General features: G+C 38.8%; 1 protein-coding gene across 2 annotated transcripts in view; it reads left to right on the plus strand.

The window, feature by feature from the left end:
* Window positions 1-26,686, plus strand: part of LOC137420545 (dedicator of cytokinesis protein 1) — a gene marked incomplete in the record, with an annotated part of 615,378 nt that overhangs the window by 294,052 nt on the left and 294,640 nt on the right. For both annotated transcript variants that reach the window (XM_078772553.1, XM_078772554.1), the window contains 4 exon segments: window positions 1,412-1,510; window positions 5,840-5,934; window positions 8,194-8,272; window positions 22,419-22,519. In XM_078772553.1, coding sequence (XP_078628679.1) covers window positions 1,412-1,510; window positions 5,840-5,934; window positions 8,194-8,272; window positions 22,419-22,519 — 374 coding nt within the window.

Consider the following 26,686-nt stretch of genomic DNA (forward strand, 5'->3'; position numbering starts at 1 on the left):
TTGTTAGTATTTTAAGGTGGAGTTTTTAGTTACATTTACATCACATTTCAAGGTAGGGTTTTTATTTACATTTCCATCACATTTTAAAGATAGATTTTTAATTACATTTCCATCATGTTTTAAGGTGGAGTTTTCAGTTGCACTGCCATCAAATTTAAATGTGTTTTTAAGTTTCATACACATCAAATTTAAATATGTTTTTAAGTTTCATTCACATCAAATTTAAATGTTTTTAAGTTTCATTCACATCAAATTTAAATGTGTTTTTAAGTTTCATTCACATCAAATTTAAATGTTTTTTATTTGACACACTTTTCATTTGACACATTTTTATTTGTATAAATGTGTTATTCACTCCACATTTTAAGGTGGAGTTTTTAGGGTTTTCCATGAAAATTTAAGGTGGAGTTTTTAATTACATTTCCATCATGTTTTAAGGTGGAGTTTTTAATTGCATTTCCATCATGTTTTAAGGTGGAGTTTTTAATTACATTTCCATCATGTTTTAAGGTGGAGTTTTTAATTACATTTCCATCATGTTTTAAGGTGGAGTTTTTAATTACATTTCCATCATGTTTTAAGGTGGAGTTTTAAATTACATTTCCATCATGTTTTAAAGTGGAGTTTTTAATTACATTTCCATCATGTTTTAAGGTGGAGTTTTTAATTACATTTCCATCATGTTTTAAGGTGGAGTTTTAAATTACATTTCCATCATGTTTTAAAGTGGAGTTTTTAATTACATTTCCATCATGTTTTAAGGTGGAGTTTTTAATTACATTTCCATCATATTTTAAGGTGGAGTTTTTAATTACATTTCCATCATATTTTAAGATGGAGTTTTCAGTTACATTTCCATCATATTTTACGATGGAGTTTTCAGTTGCACTGCCATCAAATTTAAATGTGTTTTTAAGTTTCATTCACATCAAATTTTAAAGATGGATTTTTAAGTTACATTTCCATCGTGTTTTAAGGTGGAGTTTTTAGTTACATTTCCATCATATTTTAAGGTGGAGTTTTCAGTTGCACTGCCATCAAATTTAAATGTGTTTTTAAGTTTCATTCACATCAAATTTTAAAGATGGATTTTTAAGTTACATTTCCATCGTGTTTTAAGGTGGAGTTTTTAGTTACATTTCCATCATATTTTAAGGTGGAGTTTTCAGTTACACCGCCATCAAATTTAAATGTGTTTTAAAGTTTCATTTACAACAAATTTTAAAGATGGATTTTAAAGTTACATTTCCATCGTGTTTTAAGGTGGAGTTTTTAGTTACATTTCCATCATATTTTAAGGTGGAGTTTTCAGTTACACCGCCATCAAATTTAAATGTGTTTTTAAGTTTCATTTACAACAAATTTTAAGGTGGAGCTTTTCACTTTTATTTGCTCTCTATTGTTTTTGCAGAATAATTTTGTGGCATGCATGACATCAATTCTGCAGAGGATGAATGACGACCACTACCAATATTACATCGACACCTTTAAAAACCCCTCCGATCTCGTGGTGAGAATCAAGTGAAAGTCCTGTTGTCCGAAAACGCAAACGGACTTGCATGATGAACACAAAATTGCGCTTTTCCTTTGTCTCTTTTACTTCTCCGACTACATTTTGCACCTTCTTTTTCCTTTCTACTCTGTTTTCCTTTTTCTCATTGTGGAGCTCTGAGGACCTTTTTTATACCATTCATTAACATCCAAATGCTCTAAAGAGACATAATGGGATGGGCTGTCCATGTATACTCAGTATTCCATAAAGTCTTGTCCCAAACATAACTGATGATCTCACTCAAAAAGCAGATGTGGACCTTTGTTGTTATCATGCTTCAGGAGATATCTTCATTTTGCTTTATTTAGCTCTGGGGCTGGGTTGGAGGAGTAGCTGTGGGGTGGTTTGGGGGGCTGGGGGGAGCGAAGATCCTTCATGGAACTTTATTACACATACACAAGAAATGAGTCATCAAATCTGACCTTTTGCTTATGTAATAAATCAATTAATACCCATCAAAGCTGCTTCTGCACTTGCTTTTCCGGCTGTCATCGGGGCAGGAATTTCGAATTTATCTGGGGTGCCGGAGACAATCGTTTATTCTTTGTGAAAGACATTGTAGGATGAACCATCAAATGCTGGTAGATGGGTCCCTAGATTAATGTCCCCTACCGATGGATGGTGCATTCGTCGATGTTACCTTCATCCCATGAAATCCCAGGATGACATTTTATCGTCAGGTTTGGATCTCTCGATGGTGAGTATGATACCTCTGAACTATCATGCCAGTCCTTTAGATGCTCACCTGCAGTTTAAGCTCATCTTGGGTTTCCCTATTGCTGTCTGGCCTCTGTGTCCTTCTTTTAAAAATATTTTGCCATAAAATGTGTAATATTTACTTTTTACACCTGTCTCACTTTGCCTAATCGACTGCTATATTCATGCTCACTGAATGGAAAAAAGCAATCTGTGAAGGCATTTTATTTAAACTTACTTTGTTTTTGATCCCCCCCCCCCCCCCCCCCCCCAGGATTTCCATGTTTTAAACGTTTCCCAGTGTGTACCCTGGATATGAATAGGTACGCCGTATCCCTGCGTGTCGTAGGAGGCCACTAAGAGGGTTGGCGTCAGGAAGGGCATCCGGCCATAAAAAAAAACAAAAAAACATTGCCTCAAAAAGAGAACCATGACAATTACAACTACATGTGGGCAGGGTACAGCCCGAAGTGGAGATCGGTTTCTGAGGTTTGGGACATGGAATGTAGGGACAATGACAGGGAGATCAGGAGAAGTGGTGGAAGTATTGGTCAGAAGAAGAGTGGACATATGTTGTGTGCAAGAGACGAGATGGAAGGGAAGTGGTGTGAGAATGGTGAAGGGTAGGCAGGGACAGAAATACAAGTTTGTGTGGCAAGGGTGCCTGGAGGGCGTGAATGGTGTTGGTGTCCTGTTTTCTGAGGAGTTTGTAGACAGTGTGGTGAGTGTGACTAGAGTGAGTGATAGGTTGATGATGGTGAAAATGATGATTGGAAAGCTCTTGGTGAAGGTCATCTCGGGATATGCTCCGCAGGTTGGTCGGAGCGATGAAGAGAAGGACAAGTTCTGGTGTGCGATAGAGAAGCTGATGGAAAACGTGAAAGATGAGGAAGTTGTTGTGGTAGGAGGAGACCTAAATGGACATGTGGGAAGGAGTATGGATGGTTTTGACGGAGTTCATGGGGGTTACGGATATGGTGTGAGAAATGGAGAAGGTGAAAGGATTTTGGAGTTTGCTGATGGAGCTGATTTGTTGATTTGTAATACTCAGTTCCAGAAAGAGGATAATAAGCTTGTTACATACACGTCAGGTGGGTCGACGACAACCGTTGTCTACCTGATGGTGCGTAGGCGAGATAGGGGCACCTCCGAGACACAAAGGTGATCCCGGGGAGGAGGCTGTTTCACAGCACCACTTGGTTGTCTGCGACGTAAGGGTGAAAGGTGCGAGGAGAGCTCGGCGGGTGAAGTACCAACAGAGAATGAAGGTGTGGAGGTTGAAAGAGGTGACAGTAAGGGAGGCATTAAAACAGAGGCTGAGTAGGGTCGAGGATGATGTGGTTGAGCTTGAAAGTGGTTGGATGTCAATGAAAGCTAGTCTGTTGGGAGCCGTTGGTGAGGTATGTGGATGGACAAAAGGACCACCGAGGCACTCGGAAACATGGTGGAGGGATGATGAAGTTGGAAAGAGGATTGACGAGAAGAGGAAGAAGTTCAAGGAGTGGCAGAAGGCGAAGGGTACGGGAGCAGAAACAGCAGAGCATGAAAGTTATAAGGCAGCCAGGAAGGCTGCACAGAAAGAGGTAGCAAAGGTGCAGGAGGCATGTAGGAAAATGTTCGGAGAACGCTTGGATTCGGAAGAGGGTCAGAAAGCAGCATTCAGGATTGCAAAGCAGATAGCGAAAGAGAGGTGTGATGTGATGGGGGTGAGTTGCGTGAAGGATGAAGTGGGACAAATCGTTGTCGACCCAGATGGAATTAAAGGAAGATGGAAAAGATATCTGGAAATGCTGTTGAATACAGAGAATGAATGGGATGGCAACATAGAGAGTAACCCAGTTTTAGGACCGGCAGAGAAGATAACTGAGAAGGAAGTTGAGGAAGCGATAAAAGCAATGAAGGGTAGAAAAGCGGGAGGGCCGGCGGGAGTTGTGGGAGATATGTTGAAGGCAGCAGGAAGTTGGGGTGTGAAGAGAATGACAGAGATCTGTAATCTGGTGGTGAAAGAAGGCCGCATTCCAGTGGATTGGGAACTGAGTACCCTCATCCCTCTATACAAGGGGAAAGGTGACCCTCTGGAGTGTGGCTCGTACCGAGCGATAAAGTTATTGGAGCATGGAATGAAGGTATTGGAAAGGGTGTTGGAGAGGAGGATAAGGAAGAAAGTGAAGATCGACGAAATGCAGTTTGGATTTATGCCAGGAAGAGGAACGACAGACGCACTTTTCATTGTGAGGCAGTTGCAGGAGAAGTACATGGAGAAGAGGAAGAAGTTGTTTCTTGGGTTTGTTGATCTGGAGAAAGCATTCGATCGGGTTACACGCAAAGTATTGACATGGGCATTGAGGAAGTTAGGAGTGGAGGAATGGTTGATCAGAGTAGTGATGGCAATGTACAAAAGAGCGCGCACAGCTGTAAGGACGAAGGACGGGAACAGTGGTGAGTTTGAGGTGAAGGTGGGAGTGCATCAGGGGTCGGTACTAAGTCCACTACTATTTGTAGCTGTGATGGAGGTGCTGGCTCAGAACGTAAAGGAGGGTTTACCGTGGGAGTTGTTGTATGCAGATGATCTGGTGTTGATTGCGGAAAGTATGGATGGACTGAAGGAAAAGATGAACACGTGGAAGGAATGTATGGAGACAAAAGGTCTGAAGGTGAATATCGGAAAGACGAAGGTGATGGCAAGTGGTAAAGCATGTGGTGAGGTGGAAAGAACTGGGAAGTGGCCCTGTGCTGTGTGTAGGAAGGGTGTCGGAGTGAACTCCATTCAGTGTACAATGTGCGCTGAGTGGGTTCATCAAAAATGTAGTGGTCTGAGAGGGTCATTAACCAGTGTGGCAGCTACATTCAAATGTAAGGTGTGCACAGAGGGAGCTGCAGATGGAGGAAATGTTGAGTTGGATCTTGGAGACGGCGTGAAGCTGGAAGGTGTGAAAACATTTTGCTACCTTGGAGACATGCTGAATGGAGAAGGTGGATCAGACTCGGCAACGGTTGCTCGAGTGAGATGTGCATGGAAGAAGTTTCGGGAATTTAGTGGCGTGCTGATGATGAGGGGAGTGTCGTTGAAGCTGAAGGGAAAGGTGTATGCTGCATGTGTGAGAAGTGTTATGATTTATGGGAGTGAGACATGGGTAATGAACGTAGAGCAGCAACGAAGGTTGGAAAGGGTGGAAATGCGAATGGTTCGATGGATGTGTGGAGTATCGTTGAGAGAGAGGAAGACAAATGATGAATTGCGAAAGATGATGGGAATAGAGCCTGTGATTGATGCTGTGAAGAGGAACAGGTTGAGATGGTTTGGTCATGTGTTGAGGAAGGATGAAAGTGACTGGTTGAGAAGAGTGATGGAAATGAATGTAGAAGGAAGTAGAAGACGGGGAAGACCGAGAAAGACTTGGCTAAAGATGGTGGAAGAAGAAATGCGGGCAAGGGGGTTAACAAGGAGAGATGCAGAAAATAGGGCAAAATGGAGAAGATTGTCATGGGGACCGCAAGGCTAACCCCCGCTCTAGCAGGGAAAATGGCCTTTAAAATGCATGTTGTTGTTGTTGTTACTTTGTTTTTGAACCACTGTTTGTGCCTGTATAGGACTTCCTCATGGAAACATTCATAATGTTCAAGAACTTGATTGGAAAGAATGTCTACCCCTCTGACTGGGTGATTATGAACATGATGCAGAACAGGTGAATGAACTGCACACCTTTCCCCCATTTTCACATGTATATTTAGCTGCTAAGTCCCATACCTGGTGAGTGCAGAATTTTATAGAGAATATTGTATTTATGATTAATTGTACCGCAATTGTTTTTTTTTTGTAAACATAGCTGAGGCTCATGGAACAGCTAGTACACTGAACAGATCAGGACATAACAGGAACAGTAGAGAGAGGGGGAAAACACCAACAGCAGAGTTGAAGGCCACGATAGAGGAAGACTTGGACAAACAAAGGGTGTGGGGAGGAATTGGGGCAGAGGGGGGGGGGGGGGTGTCGGAGAAGATGCATGGGGATGGACAAGATAGATACAGAGGAAAATATCAAGCAGGGAAATAGACATAAAAGCAGAGTTTGTCTCATCTTGACCACATCAGACTTGTTTGAAGCATATCAGACAACTTCTCATGCGCTGTGGCTTCATGCTTTGGTACTGGGTTGGGGGGTGTTGAAGAGGGAGTGATTGTAAAGGGCAGGAATGACGAGAGAAAGGATTGATAAAAGTGATGGTTAAATATGAAGAGATGGTAAAGGTGATGATCAAGCAGGGAGGGATTGTAAAGGTGAGGTTTAACAAGGGATCCTAAAGGAGATGGGTGCTAAAGGTGTGGGTAAAGGGCAAGGGATGATAAAAGTGAGGGATAACAGGTGAGGAATGGTTAGGTTTAGGGATGTTAAAGGATGAGGGATGCAAAGGTGGGGGTTGAAGGATGTTGGTGAAACGGTGAAGGATGGTAAAGGTGAGAATCAAAGAGTGAGTAATGTTAAACGGTGAGGTTTAAACGGTGAACGATGGTAAAGGTGAGAATCAAAGCGTGACTAATGTTAAACGGTGAGGTTTAAACGGTGAAGGATGGTAAAGGTGAGAATCAAAGAGTGAGTAATGTTTAATGGTGATGGTTAAACGGTGAGGAATAGTCAGTGATAATCAAAGGGTGAGTAATGTTAAAGTTGAGGGTTAAATGGTGAGGGATGGTAAAGGTGAGAATCAAAGCGTTTGTCATGTTAAAGTTGAGGGTTAAATGGTGAGGGATGGTGAAGGTGAGAATGAAAGCGTTGGTAATGTTAAAGTTGAGGGTTGAATGGTGAGGGATGGTAAAGGTGAGAATGAAAGGATGAGTAATGTTAAAGTTGAGGGTTAAATGGTGAGGGATGGTAAAGGTGAGAATGAAAGCGGTGGTAATGTTAAAGTTGAGGGTTAAATGGTGAGGGATAGTAAAGGTGAGAATGAAAGGATGAGTAATGTTAAAGTTGAGGGTTAAATGGTGAGGGATGGTAAAGGTGAGAATGAAAGGGTGAGTAATGTTAAAGTTGAGGGTTAAATGGTGAGGGATGGTAAAGGTGAGAATGAAAGGGTGAGTAATGTTAAAGTTGAGGGTTAAATGGTGAGGGATGGTAAAGGTGAGAATGAAAGGATGAGTAATGTTAAAGTTGAGGGTTAAATGGTGAGGGATGGTAAAGGTGAGAATGAAAGGGTGAGTAATGTTAAAGTTGAGGGTTAAATGGTGAGGGATAGTAAAGGTGAGAATGAAAGGGTGAGTAATGTTAAAGTTGAGGGTTAAATGGTGAGGGATGGTAAAGGTGAGAATGAAAGGATGAGTAATGTTAAAGTTGAGGGTTAAATGGTGAGGGATGGTAAAGGTGAGAATGAAAGGGTGAGTAATGTTAAAGTTGAGGGCTAAATGGTGAGGGATGGTAAAGGTGAGAATGAAAGGGTGAGTAATGTTAAAGTTGAGGGTTAAATGGTGAGGGATTGTTATGGTGAGAATGAAAGGATGAGTAATGTTAAAGTTGAGGGCTAAATGGTGAGGGATGGTAAAGGTGAGAATGAAAGGGTGAGTAATGTTAAAGTTGAGGGTTAAATGGTGAGGGATTGTTATGGTGAGAATGAAAGGGTGAGTAATGTTAAAGTTGAGGGTTAAATGGTGAGGGATGGTAAAGGTGAGAATGAAAGGATGAGTAATGTTAAAGTTGAGGGTTAAATGGTGAGGGATGGTAAAGGTGAGAATGAAAGGATGAGTAATGTTAAAGTTGAGGGCTAAATGGTGAGGGATTGTTATTGTGAGAATGAAATGAATAGTTTGGGTGTTAATTGGGGATTTATTTTTGCTAAAGTTATGAAAATGTTCATTGTTAAATGAGTGATTGTATGTTTGTACAAACTGACTTATTTATAAAGGACACCTACCTGTAAGCATTCTGTACTCATTTGATGTACACCTGTTATCAGTGTGTTCCTACGAGCGATCGCACAATTTGCTTCAACCCTCAACAAGAAGTTCTTGGCACATTCAAACTTTGAGTTGCAAGTAAGTGCACCTGGATCATAATGATGCACCAAGCTTCCTTTATTGCTTGTTGTTTGACACATTCCTATGGAGAGTGCACACGTGTGTTTTGCCTCACCTGTTTGACACATTCCTATCGAGAGTGCACACGTGTGTTTTGCCTCACCTGTTTGAGACATTCCTATGGAGAGTGCACACGTGTTTTTTGCCTCACCTGTTTGAGACATTCCTATGGAGAGTGCACACGTGTGTTTTGCCTCACCTGTTTGACACATTCCTATGGAGAGTGCACACGTGTGTTTTGCCTCACCTGTTTGACACATTCCTATGGAGAGTGCACACGTGTGTTTTGCCTCACCTGTTTGACACATTCCTATGGAGAGTGCACACGTGTGTTTTGCCTCACCTGTTTGACACATTCCTATGGAGAGTGCACACGTGTGTTTTGCCTCACCGAATGCCTTTTCTTTGCACCTGATTCCCTTTTTATACGAGGTCGAGGCTCATGGAAGAGTGAGGAGAAAGAACAAATCAGGACACAACATAACAAAGGGAATAACGGTAGAAACGGGAAACGCCGAAAGTAGATGGAGATGGACAAACAAGAGATGCAGGTAACAATGAGGGTTCGGGGAGAACGCAAGGGGTGGACAAGATGGATACATACCAAAATTTTGAGTTGGGTGGGGTGGGGTGGTTTAACGGGTGTAGAAAAGATCATGGCTTTGGATGGGGGATGACGTGAGATGGTGGTGAACAGCTGTGTTTAAGACCCGGAAGGAAGAATTGGATCGAAGAGAGTGTGGAAGGTGGTCCACAGGTGGGAAGATAGAGGAATAAATGAATTTAGGTGAGCAGTGGTCCCGGATTTAGGCAGTTTCATGAGGAGTGGGTTTCTGGAGGGCCACAAGTGTCCAGCATATACCTGGGGGTAGGGAGGTAGGACAGAGCACAGAGAGAGCAGATGGTGCAAGACCAGAACTGTGACGGAAGAAGACAGAGAAACCAGCGACCTATCGGCGATGGCGAAGTACAAGAAGGCACCAGAATTCTTATATGATAACTTATTTCCACCTTTTAATCAAAGTTCATACAAAGTTGACTTTTAATCTCAACGATGCCATTGGGTTCCTGATTCTTTTTATCTCAATGATGCCATTGTGTTTCTGATTCTTTTTATCTCAATGAAGCCATTGTGTTCCTGATCCTTTTTATCTCAATGAAGCCATTGTGTTCCTGATCCTTTTTATCTCAATGATGCCATTGTGTTCCTGATTCTTTTTATCTCAATGATGCCATTGTGTTCCTGATTCTTTTTATCTCAATGAAGCCATTGTGTTCCTGATTCTTTTTATTTCAATGATGCCATTGTGTTCCTGATTCTTTTTATTTCAATGATGCCATTGTGTTCCTGATTCTTTTTATCTCAACGATGCTATTGTGTTCCTGATTCTTTTTATTTCAATGATGCCATTGTGTTCCTGATTCTTTTTATGTCAATGATGCCATTGTGTTCCTGATTCTTTTTATCTCAACGATGCCATTGTGTTCCTGATTCTTTTTTATCTCAATGATGCCATTGTGTTCCTCATTCTTTTTATCTCAATGATGCCATTGTGTTCCTGATTCTTTTTATCTCAATGATGCCATTGTGTTCCTGATTCTTTTTATGTCAATGATGCCATTGTGTTCCTGATTCTTTTTATCTCAACGATGCCATTGTGTTCCTGATTCTTTTTTATCTCAATGATGCCATTGTGTTCCTCATTCTTTTTATCTCAATGATGCCATTGTGTTCCTGATTCTTTTTATCTCAATGAAGCCATTGTGTTCCTGATTCTTTTTATTTCAATGATGCCATTGTGTTCCTGATTCTTTTTATTTCAATGATGCCATTGTGTTCCTGATTCTTTTTATCTCAACGATGCTATTGTGTTCCTGATTCTTTTTATTTCAATGATGCCATTGTGTTCCTGATTCTTTTTATGTCAATGATGCCATTGTGTTCCTGATTCTTTTTATCTCAACGATGCCATTGTGTTCCTGATTCTTTTTTATCTCAATGATGCCATTGTGTTCCTCATTCTTTTTATCTCAATGATGCCATTGTGTTCCTGATTCTTTTTATCTCAATGATGCCATTGTGTTCCTGATTCTTTTTATTTCAATGATGCCATTGTGTTCCTGATTCTTTTTATCTCAATGATGCCATTGTGTTCCTGATTCTTTTTATCTCAATTATGCCATTGTGTTCCTGATTCTTTTTATCTCAATGATGCCATTGTGTTCCTGATTCTTTTTATCTCAATTATGCCATTGTGTTCCTCATTCTTTTTATCTCAATGATGCCATTGTGTTCCTCATTCTTTTTATCTCAATTATGCCATTGTGTTCCTCATTCTTTTTATCTCAATGATGCCATTGTGTTCCTGATTCTTTTTATCTCAATGATGCCATTGTGTTCCTGATTCTTTTTATTTCAATGATGCCATTGTGTTCCTGATTCTTTTTATCTCAATGATGCCATTGTGTTCCTGATTCTTTTTATCTCAATTATGCCATTGTGTTCCTGATTCTTTTTATCTCAATGATGCCATTGTGTTCCTGATTCTTTTTATCTCAATTATGCCATTGTGTTCCTCATTCTTTTTATCTCAATGATGCCATTGTGTTCCTCATTCTTTTTATCTCAATGATGCCATTGTGTTCCTGATTCTTTTTATCTCAATGATGCCATTGTGTTCCTGATTCTTTTCATCTCAATCATGCCATTGTGTTCCTGATTCTTTTTATCTCAATTATGCCATTGTGTTCCTGATTCTTTTTATCTCAATGATGCCATTGTGTTCCTGATTCTTTTTATCTCAATTATGCCATTGTGTTCCTCATTCTTTTTATCTCAATGATGCCATTGTGTTCCTGATTCTTTTTATTTCAATGATGCCATTGTGTTCCTGATTCTTTTTATCTCAATGATGCCATTGTGTTCCTGATTCTTTTTATCTCAATGATGCCATTGTGTTCCTGATTCTTTTTATCTCAATGATGCCATTGTGTTCCTGATTCTTTTTATTTCAATGATGCCATTGTGTTCCTGATTCTTTTTATCTCAATGATGCCATTGTGTTCCTGATTCTTTTTATCTCAATCATGCCATTGTGTTCCTGATTCTTTTTATCTCAACGATGCCATTTTTTCCTGATTCTTTTTATCTCAATGATGCCATTGTGTTCCTGATTCTTTTTATCTCAATGATGCCATTGTGTTCCTGATTCTTTTTATTTCAATTATGCCATTGTGTTCCTGATTCTTTTTATCTCAATGATGCCATTGTGTTCCTGATTCTTTTTATTTCAATTATGCCATTGTGTTCCTGTTTCTTTTTATCTCAATGATGCCATTGTGTTCCTGATTCTTTTTATTTCAATGATGCCATTGTGTTCCTGATTCTTTTTATCTCAATGATGCCATTGTGTTCCTGATTCTTTTTATCTCAATGATGCCATTGTGTTCCTGATTCTTTTTATCTCAATGATGCCATTGTGTTCCTGATTCTTTTTATTTCAATGATGCCATTGTGTTCCTGATTCTTTTTATCTCAATGATGCCATTGTGTTCCTGATTCTTTTTATCTCAATGATGCCATTGTGTTCCTGTTTCTTTTTATCTCAACGATGCCATTTTTTCCTGATTCTTTTTATCTCAATGATGCCATTGTGTTCCTGATTCTTTTTATCTCAATCATGCCATTGTGTTCCTGTTTCTTTTTATCTCAACGATGCCATTTTTTCCTGATTCTTTTTATCTCAATGATGCCATTGTGTTCCTGATTCTTTTTATCTCAATGATGCCACTGTGTTCCTGATTCTTTTTATTTCAATTATGCCATTGTGTTCCTGTTTCTTTTTATCTCAATTATGCCATTGTGTTCCTGATTCTTTTTATTTCAATGATGCCATTGTGTTCCTGATTCTTTTTATCTCAATGATGCCATTGTGTTCCTGATTCTTTTTATCTCAATGATGCCATTGTGTTCCTGATTCTTTTTATCTCAATGATGCCATTGTGTTCCTCATTCTTTTTATCTCAATTATGCCATTGTGTTCCTGTTTCTTTTTATCTCAATTATGCCATTGTGTTCCTGATTCTTTTTGTCTCAACGATGCTATTGTGTTCCTGATTCTTTTTATTTCAATGATGCCATTGTGTTCCTGATTATTTTTATGTCAATGATGCCATTGTGTTCCTGATTCTTTTTATCTCAACGATGCCATTGTGTTCCTGATTCTTTTTTATCTCAATGATGCCATTGTGTTCCTGATTCTTTTTATCTCAATGATGCCATTGTGTTCCTGATTCTTTTTATTTCAATGATGCCATTGTGTTCCTGATTCTTTTTATCTCAATGATGCCATTGTGTTCCTGATTCTTTTTATTTCAATGATGCCATTGTGTTCCTGATTCTTTTTATTTCAATGATGCCATTGTGTTCCTGATTCTTTTTATCTCAACGATGCCATTGTGTTCCTGATTCTTTTCATCTCAATCATGCCATTGTGTTCCTGATTCTTTTTATCTCAATTATGCCATTGTGTTCCTGATTCTTTTTATCTCAATGATGCCATTGTGTTCCTGATTCTTTTTATTTCAATGATGCCATTGTGTTCCTGATTCTTTTTATCTCAATGATGCCATTGTGTTCCTGATTCTTTTTATTTCAATGATGCCATTGTGTTCCTGATTCTTTTTATTTCAATGATGCCATTGTGTTCCTGATTCTTTTTATCTCAACGATGCCATTGTGTTCCTGATTCTTTTCATCTCAATCATGCCATTGTGTTCCTGATTCTTTTTATCTCAATTATGCCATTGTGTTCCTGATTCTTTTTATCTCAATGATGCCATTGTGTTCCTGATTCTTTTTATCTCAATTATGCCATTGTGTTCCTGATTCTTTTAATCTCAATTATGCCATTGTGTTCCTCATTCTTTTTATCTCAATGATGCCATTGTGTTCCTGATTCTTTTTATTTCAATTATGCCATTGTGTTCCTGATTCTTTTTATCTCAATGATGCCATTGTGTTCCTGATTCTTTTTATCTCAATGATGCCATTGTGTTCCTGATTCTTTTTATCTCAATGATGCCATTGTGTTCCTGATTCTTTTTATTTCAATGATGCCATTGTGTTCCTGATTCTTTTTATCTCAATGATGCCATTGTGTTCCTGATTCTTTTTATCTCAATGATGCCATTGTGTTCCTGATTCTTTTTATCTCAATGATGCCATTGTGTTCCTGATTCTTTTTATCTCAATGATGCCATTGTGTTCCTGATTCTTTTTATTTCAATGATGCCATTGTGTTCCTGATTCTTTTTATTTCAATGATGCCATTGTGTTCCTGATTCTTTTTATCTCAACGATGCCATTGTGTTCCTGATTCTTTTCATCTCAATCATGCCATTGTGTTCCTGATTCTTTTTATCTCAATTATGCCATTGTGTTCCTGATTCTTTTTATCTCAATGATGCCATTGTGTTCCTGATTCTTTTTATCTCAATTATGCCATTGTGTTCCTCATTCTTTTTATCTCAATGATGCCATTGTGTTCCTGATTCTTTTTATTTCAATGATGCCATTGTGTTCCTGATTCTTTTTATCTCAATGATGCCATTGTGTTCCTGATTCTTTTTATCTCAATGATGCCATTGTGTTCCTGATTCTTTTTATCTCAACGATGCCATTGTGTTCCTGATTCTTTTTATCTCAACGATGCCATTGTGTTCCTGTTTCTTTTTATCTCAATGATGCCATTGTGTTCCTGATTCTTTTTATCTCAACGATGCCATTGTGTTCCTGATTCTTTTTATTTCAATGATGCCATTGTGTTCCTGTTTCTTTTTATCTCAATTATGCCATTTTGTTCCTGTTTCTTTTTATCTCAATGATGCCATTGTGTTCCTGATTCTTTTTATCTCAACAATGCCATTGTGTTCCTGATTCTTTTTATTTCAATGATGCCATTGTGTGCCTGTTTCTTTTTATCTCAATTATGCCATTGTGTTCCTGATTCTTTTTATTTCAATGATGCCATTGTGTTCCTGATTCTTTTTATCTCAATGATGCCATTGTGTTCCTGATTCTTTTTATTTCAATGATGCCATTGTGTTCCTGATTCTTTTTATTTCAACGATGCCATTGTGTTCCTGATTCTTTTTATTTCAATGATGCCATTGTGTTCCTGATTCTTTTTATCTCAACGATGCCATTGTGTTCCTGATTCTTTTTATTTCAATTATGCCATTGTGTTCCTGATTCTTTTTATTTCAATGATGCCATTGTGTTCCTGATTCTTTTTATCTCAACGATGCCATTGTGTTCCTGATTCTTTTTATTTCAATTATGCCATTGTGTTCCTGTTTCTTTTTATCTCAATGATGCCATTGTGTTCCTGATTCTTTTTATCTCAACGATGCCATTGTGTTCCTGATTCTTTTTATTTCAATGATGCCATTGTGTTCCTGATTCTTTTTATTTCAATGATGCCATTGTGTTCCTGATTCTTTTTATTTCAATGATGCCATTGCGTTCCTGATTCTTTTTATTTCAATGATGCTATTGTGTTCCTGATTCTTTTTATCTCAACGATGCCATTGTGTTCCTGTTTCTTTTTATCTCAATTATGCCATTGTGTTCCTGATTCTTTTTATCTCAATGATGCTATTGTGTTCCTGATTATTTTTATTTCAATGATGCTATTGTGTTCCTGATTCTTTTTATCTCAACGATGCCATTGTGTTCCTGATTCTTTTTATTTCAATGATGCTATTGTGTTCCTGATTCTTTTTATCTCAACGATGCCATTGTGTTCCTGATTCTTTTTATCTCAATGATGCCATTGTGTTCCTGATTCTTTTTATTTCAATGATGCCATTGTGTTCCTGATTCTTTTTATCTCAATGAAGCCATTGTGTTCCTGTTTCTTTTTATCTCAACGATGCCATTTTTTCCTGATTCTTTTTATCTCAATGATGCCATTGTGTTCCTGATTCTTTTTATCTCAATGATGCCACTGCGTTCCTGATTCTTTTTATTTCAATTATGCCATTGTGTTCCTGTTTCTTTTTATCTCAATTATGCCATTGTGTTCCTGATTCTTTTTATTTCAATGATGCCATTGTGTTCCTGATTCTTTTTATCTCAATGATGCCATTGTGTTCCTGATTCTTTTTATCTCAATGATGCCATTGTGTTCCTGATTCTTTTTATCTCAATGATGCCATTGTGTTCCTCATTCTTTTTATCTCAATTATGCCATTGTGTTCCTGTTTCTTTTTATCTCAATTATGCCATTGTGTTCCTGATTCTTTTTGTCTCAACGATGCTATTGTGTTCCTGATTCTTTTTATTTCAATGATGCCATTGTGTTCCTGATTATTTTTATGTCAATGATGCCATTGTGTTCCTGATTCTTTTTATCTCAACGATGCCATTGTGTTCCTGATTCTTTTTTATCTCAATGATGCCATTGTGTTCCTGATTCTTTTTATCTCAATGATGCCATTGTGTTCCTGATTCTTTTTATTTCAATGATGCCATTGTGTTCCTGATTCTTTTTATCTCAATGATGCCATTGTGTTCCTGATTCTTTTTATCTCAATTATGCCATTGCGTTCCTGATCCTTTTTATCTCAATGATGCCATTGTGTTCCTGATTCTTTTTATCTCAATGATGCCATTGTGTTCCTGATTCTTTTTATCTCAATTATGCCATTGCGTTCCTGATCCTTTTTATCTCAATGATGCCGTTGTGTTCCTGATTCTTTTTATCTCAATGATGCCATTGTGTTCCTGATTCTTTTTATCTCTGAAACGATGCCATTGTGTTTCTGATTCTTTTTATCTCAACGATGCCATTGTGTTCCTGATTCTTTTTATCTCAACGATGCCATTGTGTTCCTGATTCTTTTCATCTCAATCATGCCATTGTGTTCCTGATTCTTTTTATCTCAATGATGCCATTGTGTTCCTGATTCTTTTTATCTCAATGATGCCATTGTATTCCGGATTCTTTTAATCTCAATGATGCCATTGTGTTCCTGATTCTTTTCATCTCAATGATGCCATTGTGTTCCTGATTCTTTTTATCTCAATTATGCCATTGTGTTCCTCATTCTTTTTATCTCAATGATGCCATTGTGTTCCTGATTCTTTTTATTTCAATGATGCCATTGTGTTCCTGATTCTTTTTATTTCAATGATGCCATTGTGTTCCTGATTCTTTTTATCTCAATGATGCCATTGTGTTCCTGATTCTTTTTATCTCAATGATGCCATTGTGTTCCTGATTCTTTTTATCTCAACGATGCCATTGTGTTCCTGATTCTTTTTATCTCAACGATGCCATTGTGTTCCTGATTCTTTTTATCTCAATGATGCCATTGTGTTCCTGATTCTTTTTATCTCAACGATGCCATTGTGTTCCTGATTCTTTTTTATCTCAATGATGCCATTGTGTTCCTGATTCTTTTTATCTCAATGATGCCATTGTGTTCCTGATTCTTTTTATTTCAATGATGCCATTGTGTTCCTGATTCTTTTTATCTCAATGATGCCATTGTGTTCCTGATTCTTTTTATCTCAATTATGCCATTGCGTTCCTGATCCTTTTTATCTCAATGATGCCATTGTGTTCCTGATTCTTTTTATCTCAATGATGCCATTGTGTTCCTGATTCTTTTTATCTCAATTATGCCATTGCGTTCCTGATCCTTTTTATCTCAATGATGCCGTTGTGTTCCTGATTCTTTTTATCTCAATGATGCCATTGTGTTCCTGATTCTTTTTATCTCTGAAACGATGCCATTGTGTTTCTGATTCTTTTTATCTCAACGATGCCATTGTGTTCCTGATTCTTTTTATCTCAACGATGCCATTGTGTTCCTGATTCTTTTCATCTCAATCATGCCATTGTGTTCCTGATTCTTTTTATCTCAATGATGCCATTGTGTTCCTGATTCTTTTTATCTCAATGATGCCATTGTATTCCGGATTCTTTTAATCTCAATGATGCCATTGTGTTCCTGATTCTTTTCATCTCAATGATGCCATTGTGTTCCTGATTCTTTTTATCTCAATTATGCCATTGTGTTCCTCATTCTTTTTATCTCAATGATGCCATTGTGTTCCTGATTCTTTTTATTTCAATGATGCCATTGTGTTCCTGATTCTTTTTATTTCAATGATGCCATTGTGTTCCTGATTCTTTTAATCTCAATGATGCCATTGTGTTCCTGATTCTTTTCATCTCAATGATGCCATTGTGTTCCTGATTCTTTTTATCTCAATTATGCCATTGTGTTCCTCATTCTTTTTATCTCAATGATGCCATTGTGTTCCTGATTCTTTTTATTTCAATGATGCCATTGTGTTCCTGATTCTTTTTATTTCAATGATGCCATTGTGTTCCTGATTCTTTTTATCTCAATGATGCCATTGTGTTCCTGATTCTTTTTATCTCAATGATGCCATTGTGTTCCTGATTCTTTTTATCTCAACGATGCCATTGTGTTCCTGATTCTTTTTATCTCAACGATGCCATTGTGTTCCTGATTCTTTTTATCTCAACGATGCCATTGTGTTCCTGATTCTTTTTATCTCAATGATGCCATTGTGTTCCTGATTCTTTTTATCTCAATGATGCCATTGTGTTCCTGATTCTTTTTATCTCAACGATGCCATTGTGTTCCTGATTCTTTTTATTTCAATGATGCTATTGTGTTCCTGATTCTTTTTATCTCAACGATGCCATTGTGTTCCTCATTCTTTTTATCTCAATGATGCCATTGTGTTCCTGTTTCTTTTTATCTCAACGATGCCATTGTGTTCCTGTTTCTTTTTATCTCAATGATGCCATTGTGTTCCTGATGCTTTTTATCTCAATGATGCCATTGTGTTCCTGATGCTTTTTATCTCAACGATGCCATTGTGTTCCTGATTCTTTTTATTTCAACGATGCCATTGTGTTCCTGATTCTTTTTATCTCAACGATGCCATTGTGTTCCTGTTTCTTTTTATCTCAATGATGCCATTGTGTTCCTGATGCTTTTTATCTCAACGATGCCATTGTGTTCCTGATTCTTTTTATCTCAATGATGCCATTGTGTTCCTGTTTCTTTTTATCTCAACGATGCCATTGTGTTCCTGATGCTTTTTATCTCAACGATGCCATTGTGTTCCTGTTTCTTTTTATCTCAATGATGCCATTGTGTTCCTGATGCTTTTTATCTCAATTATGCCATTGTGTTCCTGATGCTTTTTATCTCAATGATGCCATTGTGTTCCTGATGCTTTTTATCTCAATGATGCCATTGTGTTCCTGATGCTTTTTATCTCAATGATGCCATTGTGTTCCTGATTCTTTTTATCTCAATGATGCCATTGTGTTCCTGATTCTTTTTATCTCAACGATGCCATTGTGTTCCTGATTCTTTTTATTTCAACGATGCCATTGTGTTCCTGATTCTTTTTATCTCAACGATGCCATTGTGTTCCTGATTCTTTTTATCTCAACGATGCCATTGTGTTCCTGTTTCTTTTTATCTCAACGATGCCATTGTGTTCCTGATTCTTTTTATCTCAACGATGCCATTGTGTTCCTGTTTCTTTTTATCTCAATGATGCCATTGTGTTCCTGATGCTTTTTATCTCAACGATGCCATTGTGTTCCTGATTCTTTTTATCTCAATGATGCCATTGTGTTCCTGTTTCTTTTTATCTCAATGATGCCATTGTGTTCCTGATGCTTTTTATCTCAACGATGCCATTGTGTTCCTGATTCTTTTTATCTCAATGATGCCATTGTGTTCCTGTTTCTTTTTATCTCAATTATGCCATTTTGTTCCTGTTTCTTTTTATCTCAATGATGCCATTGTGTTCCTGATTCTTTTTATCTCAACAATGCCATTGTGTTCCTGATTCTTTTTATTTCAATGATGCCATTGTGTTCCTGTTTCTTTTTATCTCAATTATGCCATTGTGTTCCTGATTCTTTTTTTTTCAATGATGCCATTGTGTTCCTGATTCTTTTTATCTCAATGATGCCATTGTGTTCCTGATTCTTTTTATTTCAATGATGCCATTGTGTTCCTGATTCTTTTTATTTCAACGATGCCATTGTGTTCCTGATTCTTTTTATCTCAACGATGCCATTGTGTTCCTGATTCTTTTTATTTCAATTATGCCATTGTGTTCCTGATTCTTTTTATTTCAATGATGCCATTGTGTTCCTGATTCTTTTTATCTCAACGATGCCATTGTGTTCCTGATTCTTTTTATTTCAATTATGCCATTGTGGTCCTGTTTCTTTTTATCTCAATGATGCCATTGTGTTCCTGATTCTTTTTATCTCAACGATGCTATTGTGTTCCTGATTCTTTTTATTTCAATGATGCCATTGCGTTCCTGATTCTTTTTATTTCAATGATGCCATTGTGTTCCTGATTCTTTTTATCTCAATGATGCTATTGTGTTCCTGATTATTTTTATTTCAATGATGCTATTGTGTTCCTGATTCTTTTTATCTCAATGATGCCATTGTGTTCCTGATTCTTTTTATTTCAATGATGCCATTGTGTTCCTGATTCTTTTTATTTCAACGATGCCATTGTGTTCCTGATTCTTTTTATCTCAACGATGCCATTGTGTTCCTGATTCTTTTTATTTCAATGATGCTATTGTGTTCCTGATTCTTTTTATCTCAACGATGCCATTGTGTTCCTGATTCTTTTTATCTCAATGATGCCATTGTGTTCCTGATTCTTTTTATTTCAATGATGCCATTGTGTTCCTGATTCTTTTTATCTCAATGAAGCCATTGTGTTCCTGTTTCTTTTTATCTCAACGATGCCATTTTTTCCTGATTCTTTTTATCTCAATGATGCCACTGTGTTCCTGATTCTTTTTATTTCAATTATGCCATTATGTTCCTGTTTCTTTTTATCTCAATTATGCCATTGTGTTCCTGATTCTTTTTATTTCAATGATGCCATTGTGTTCCTGATTCTTTTTATCTCAATGATGCCATTGTGTTCCTGATTCTTTTTATCTCAATGATGCCATTGTGTTCCTGATTCTTTTTATCTCAATGATGCCATTGTGTTCCTCATTCTTTTTATCTCAATTATGCCATTGTGTTCCTGTTTCTTTTTATCTCAATTATGCCATTGTGTTCCTGATTCTTTTGGTCTCAACGATGCTATTGTGTTCCTGATTCTTTTTATTTCAATGATGCCATTGTGTTCCTGATTATTTTTATGTCAATGATGCCATTGTGTTCCTGATTCTTTTTATCTCAACGATGCCATTGTGTTCCTGATTCTTTTTATCTCAATGATGCCATTGTGTTCCTGATTCTTTTTATCTCAATGATGCCATTGTGTTCCTGATTCTTTTTATTTCAATGATGCCATTGTGTTCCTGATTCTTTTTATCTCAATGATGCCATTGTGTTCCTGATTATTTTTATCTCAATGATGCCATTGTGTTCCTGATTCTTTTTATCTCAATGATGCCATTGTGTTCCTGATTCTTTTTTTTTCAATGATGCCATTGTGTTCCTGATTCTTTTTATCTCAATGATGCCACTGTGTTCCTGATTCTTTTTATTTCAATTATGCCATTGTGTTCCTGATTCTTTTTATTTCAATGATGCCATTGTGTTCCGGATTCTTTTTATCTCAATGATGCCATTGTGTTCCTGATTCTTTTTATCTCAATGATGCCATTGTGTTCCTGATTCTTTTTATCTCAACGATGCCATTGTGTTCCTGATTCTTTTTATCTCAATGATGCCATTGTGTTCCTGATTCTTTTTATCTCAATGATGCCATTGTGTTCCTGATTCTTTTTTTTTCAATGATGCCATTGTGTTCCGGATTCTTTTTATCTCAATGATGCCATTGTGTTCCTGATTCTTTTTATCTCAATGATGCCATTGTGTTCCTGATTCTTTTTATCTCAATGATGCCATTGTGCTCCGGATTCTTTTTATCTTAATGATGCCATTGTGTTCCTGATTCTTTTTATCTCAGTGATGCCATTGTGTTCCTGATTCTTTTTATCTCAATGATGCCATTGTGTTCCTGATTCTTTTTATCTCAATGATGCCATTGTGTTCCTGATCCTTTTTATCTCAATAATGCCATTGTGTTCCTGATTCTTTTTATCTCAATGATGCCATTGTGTTCCTGATTCTTTTTATCTCAATGATGCCATTGTGTTCCTGATTCTTTTTATCTCAACGATGCCATTGTGTTCCTGATTCTTTTTATTTCAATGATGCCATTGTGTTCATGATTCTTTTTATCTCAACGATGCCATTGTGTTCCTGATTCTTTTTATTTCAATGATGCCATTGTGTTCCTGATTCTTTTTATCTCAACGATGCCATTGTGTTCCTGATTCTTTTTATCTCAACGATGCCATTGTGTTCCTGATTCTTTTTATTTCAATGATGCCATTGTGTTCCTGATTCTTTTTATCTCAATTATGCCATTGTGTTCCTGATTCTTTTTATTTCAATGATGCCATTGTGTTCCTGATTCTTTTTATCTCAATTATGCCATTGTGTTCCTGATTCTTTTTATCTCAATGATGCCATTGTGTTCCTGATTCTTTTTATCTCAATGATGGCATTGTGTTCCTGATTCTTTTTATTTCAATGATGCCATTGTGTTCCTGATTCTTTTTATCTCAACGATGCCATTGTGTTCCTGATTCTTTTTATCTGAATTATGCCATTGTGTTCCTGATTCTTTTTATCTCAATTATGCCATTGTGTTCCTGATTCTTTTTATCTCAACGATGCCATTGTGTTCCTGATTCTTTTTATCTGAATTATGCCATTGTGTTCCTGATTCTTTTTATCTCAATGATGCCATTGTGTTTCTGATTCTTCTCATCTCAATGATGCCATTGCGTTGCTGATTCTTTTTATCCAGGGAGATTTCTTGGTTTGTTCTTGTGGGTTTTGCGTAATGTGGGAATCTCTGCATTCGACCGAAATGTTGTTAAAGACGAGTGAAAGTAGTGGATGTGCAGGATTTTGCATTTTTACATAGACTGCTCGATTTAAACCTAACCCCAACCCCAACTCCAATCTGACAGCTGTGGAACAACTACTTCCACCTGGCAGTGGCCTTCCTCACGCAGGAATCTTTGCAACTGGAAAACTTCTCTCATGCTAAAAGAACCAAGATCATCAGCAAGTGAGCAAACGGGGAGTATGAATCAGGGATAGGGATGGATTGATAAGAGGTTATGTATTAATTCTGACCCCGATTGTTCATCGTGTGATTAAGGATTAATTCTGACCCTGAGCGGTAATCATGAGGTTAAGGATTAATTCTGACCCCGAGTGTTCATCACGTGATTGAGGATTAATTCTGACCCCGAGCGGTAATCATGAGGTTCAGGATTAATTTTTACCCCGAGCGGTCATCATAAGGTTAAGGATTAATTCTGACCCCTAGCGGTCATCATGAGGTTCAGGATTAATTTTGACCAAGAGCGGTCATCATGAGGTTAAGGATGAATTCTGGCCCCGAGCAGTAATCATGAGGTTAAGGATTAATTCTGACCCTGAGCGGTCATCATGAGGTTAAGGATTAATTCTGACCAAGAGCGGTAATCATGAGGTTAACGATTAATTCTGACCAATAGCGGTAATCATGAGGTTCAGGATTAATTCAGACCCCGAGTGTTAATCATAAGGTTAAGGATTAATTTCGACCCCGAGCGGTAATCATGAGGTTCAGGATCAATGACCCCGAGTAGTAATCATGAGGTTCAGGATTAATTCTGACCCCGAGCGGTAATCATGAAGTTTAGGATTAATTCTGACCCCGAGTGGTAAGGATTAATTTAGACCCCGAGTGGTCGTCATGAGGTTCAGGATTAACTCTGACCCCGAGCGGTCATCATAAGGTTCAGGATTAATTCTGACCAAGAGCGGTCATCATGAGGTTAAGGATGAATTCTGACCCCGAGCGGTAATCATGAGGTTCAGGATTAACTCTGACCCCGAGCGGTCATCATGAGGTTAAGGATTAATTCTGACCAAGAGCGGTAATCATGAGGTTAAGGATTAATTCTGACCAAGAGCGGTAATCATTAGTTTCAGGATTAATTTTGACTCCGAGCGGTAATCATGAGGTTAAGGATTAATTCTGACTAAGAGCGGTAATCATGAGGTTCAGGATTAATTCAGACCCCGAGTGGTAATCATGAGGTTAAGGATTAATTCTCATGATTACCGATTTGATCTCTTGCGAGATCTTTGTCGGCGATGTCACGTCTTTTCGAAGCTGCCCATGCGCTCACGCTTTCGAAGTGAAGCAATTTTTCACAATTGTGCTTTTGTCAAAACTGTATTTATCTTTCGGTGGGTGTACCTACAGTGTGTCCTTAGTAAGATTCTCGGTGTTAATTTTTCATACCTGTATACAAAATCGTCGGTTAATTCGTGTCGCATATTTTGAGGCCTAGTGGGCTACCGTGTCCGAACTTGTGGCTTTGTTTTTCTCTCAGCGGTCCGTCGATTGTGCTGCAATTACTTTCCTTCACTGTTTTTGTCCCAGTCTTTCACCCCATACTTCGTTGTTTAAGATCTCAACTAAAAAAAAAACAAAGAAAAAACCCCAAAAAAATATTTCCTTCTTTGTCCTTATTCGTTGTTCTTATTCGTTTATTCGTTGTTCTTATTTGTTCGTTCGTTCTTCGATCACGTGTTTCACCCCCATTTACATTTTCCATTTCCCCCAGATAGTTTTCACTGCTCAATTTAAAAATGCTTAAACTTTCACCTGAAGTACTGTATTCTGTCGTATATTACAACACCTTTTTCTTCTTCTTCTATAAAAGGATGCTTTCGACTTTCTCACCAAATCTATTCATTCCAAAAAAAAATTCCATCTCTTACAGTTCCAGTTTTCTACATTCCCGAAACTCTCCTGCACTCCACCCCTCCTCCAGTGTCCTCAAACATATTTTTGACTCGAAGGTCACAAGAAACTTATTTTGCAATAAATGTTCGTTTTCCATTAATCGTACACTTTCTAAAATCCAATCTCACCCCTCCCCTCCAAATCTTCCCCATCACCCCTCCCCTCCAAAACTTCCCCATCACCCCTCCCCTCCAAATCTACCCACTTGCCCCTCCCCCTCCAAATCTTCCCCATCACCCATCTCTTTCAAACCTTCCTCCTTGCCCCTCCCCTCCAAATCTTCCCCATCACCCATCCCTTTCAAATCTTCCCCCTTGCCCCTCCCCTCCAAATCCTTCCCATCACCCATCCCTTTCAAATCTTCCCTCCTAAACCCCTTCCCTCCTAAACTCCCCCCACACCCCTCCCCTCCGAGACTCTCCCTCGCCCCTCCCCTCCTAGACTCCTCTCTCACCCCTCCTCAAAGTGTCCTCCCCGCTTCTTCCCCCTTCCAACTTTCACCTTCATTTCCCCCAACCTTCTGCCTCGCTCTTCCACCTCCCCAAATAACACCTCACTGTGCCTCACCCAATCACCATCAAACCTTTTGTCCGCCCCATCCTTCCCTTTCTCCAAGCTATTCTGAAATCTCTGACACACCTTCAACAGCTCTCCCTACCTTTTGCTCCTCTTCCACATCTTACCCTACCCCTCCCCCCCCCCCCTGTTCTGTATCCGATGCTCCCCCTTCCTCTTCATTAACGGTGTGGACCTCAAGCATCCGGGGCCTTCGCTCAAACTTGACTGATCTCTCCATACAGGTTGCTTCTGACAAACAGACGTGATCTGCTTAACAGAAACTTTCCTCCTTCATGATGTCTCTAATTCCTTGGTATCTCTCCCAGGTTACTCCCTCCTCCGGTATGATAGACCTGAGCCTCGTCCTGGAGGTGGGGTTGCTATCTTTATTTAAAAAAACGCTCTTCCTCACTCGCCCTGCACTGCCCTCTCTCCACCTCACCCCCAGGAATACCTCTGGCTACGGCTTCCCCTTCGCTCCCACCTCTTGTTCATATGTGTGTTGTACCGTCCACCAAACAGTGATGACTCGATCTACATCTCGCTTTCTGATAATATGGACCAACTTCTATCGACCCATCCCAACTCTCTCTTCCTCATATGTGGTGATTTCAATTGTCACCATGCCAGTTGGCTGGGTGTGGGTACCTCTCTCACCAGCCATGGCTCCTCAGCAAAGGACTTCTGCGACTCACTGGGACTGACACAATCTGTCAATTTCCCGACCCGGATCTCAGTCAACGGAGCATCTTCTCTTCTGGGCTTGGTTATGGCTAACTTCGCTGAAAATGTCTGCTGCTCTTCTTCTACTCCAATCGGCTCATCTGATCATGTGCTTGTTAAAGTGGACATCTCTCTGACCATTCTCAGAGAGCCTCCTCAGCGCCGACGAGTCTGGCATTTCACTCAGGCCAACTGGCACGGTCTTCAAGCAGCCATCAATCATCTGGACTGGTCTCCCATCTCTACTGCCTCTGACATCAACTCATCCTGGGAATGCTTCCAAAGTAAATTGCTCTCTCTCATGCACAGATTTATCCCATCTCGTCTTCAGTTGTCATACCCTTCCTCCCGTCCATGGTACACGGAATCTTGTGGTGAGGCTGTTGCCCAGAAACAACTTGCCTTCGTCTCCTGGAAAGCAAATCCAACGGAAGGAAATCTCATTTCCTTTCACAAAGCCCGAAACAAGTGTGTGTCCACCCTCAGGAGAGCCAGGAAACGATATCTCTACGTTCTCAAGAACGAACTCTCTTATCTGTCTGCCTCTTCCAAATCCTGGTGGCGTCTGGTCAAATCTGTTTCTGGTGTTTGTTCCCCATCCATCCCCTCCCTCACCTCAAACGGCTACACAGCTGACTCTGCACGTGAAAAAGCTGAATGCCTCAACTCTGTGTTTGCCTCTAAATCTTGTGTCCCAAACCCATCCCTCTCTATACCCACCGTACCCAGTCGTATCCAGCTGCTCCTGGACTCTGTGTCCTTTCCTCCTGACAAGGTGGAAAAGTTTCTGTCAACCCTCGACTCTGATTCTGCAACTGGACCTGACGGCATCAGCCCACGGGTCCTAAAATCATCTTCTTCCGCTCTTTCACTCCCTCTCTCTGTTCTCTTCACACTCTCTTTTGCTCAAGGTCATCTGCCATCTGCTTGGAAATCAGCCAACATCACCGCTTTGCACAAAAAATGTGCAAAAACAGATCCTAGCAACTACAGACCAATCAGCCTTCTCCCAATTATCAGCAAAGTCATGGAATCCGTCATTGCTTTGGATATGAAATCTTTCCTCTTCTCCAATGGCTTGATCTCTGATCATCAATTTGGTTTCAGACCAGGTCACTCTACTCTGGACATGCTGTTTCTGCTTTCTCA

The sequence above is a fragment of the Myxine glutinosa genome, chromosome 2 (genome assembly GCF_964187855.1).
Source record: "Myxine glutinosa chromosome 2, kmMyxGlut1.1, whole genome shotgun sequence".
NCBI classification, from domain to species: domain Eukaryota; kingdom Metazoa; phylum Chordata; class Myxini; order Myxiniformes; family Myxinidae; genus Myxine; species Myxine glutinosa.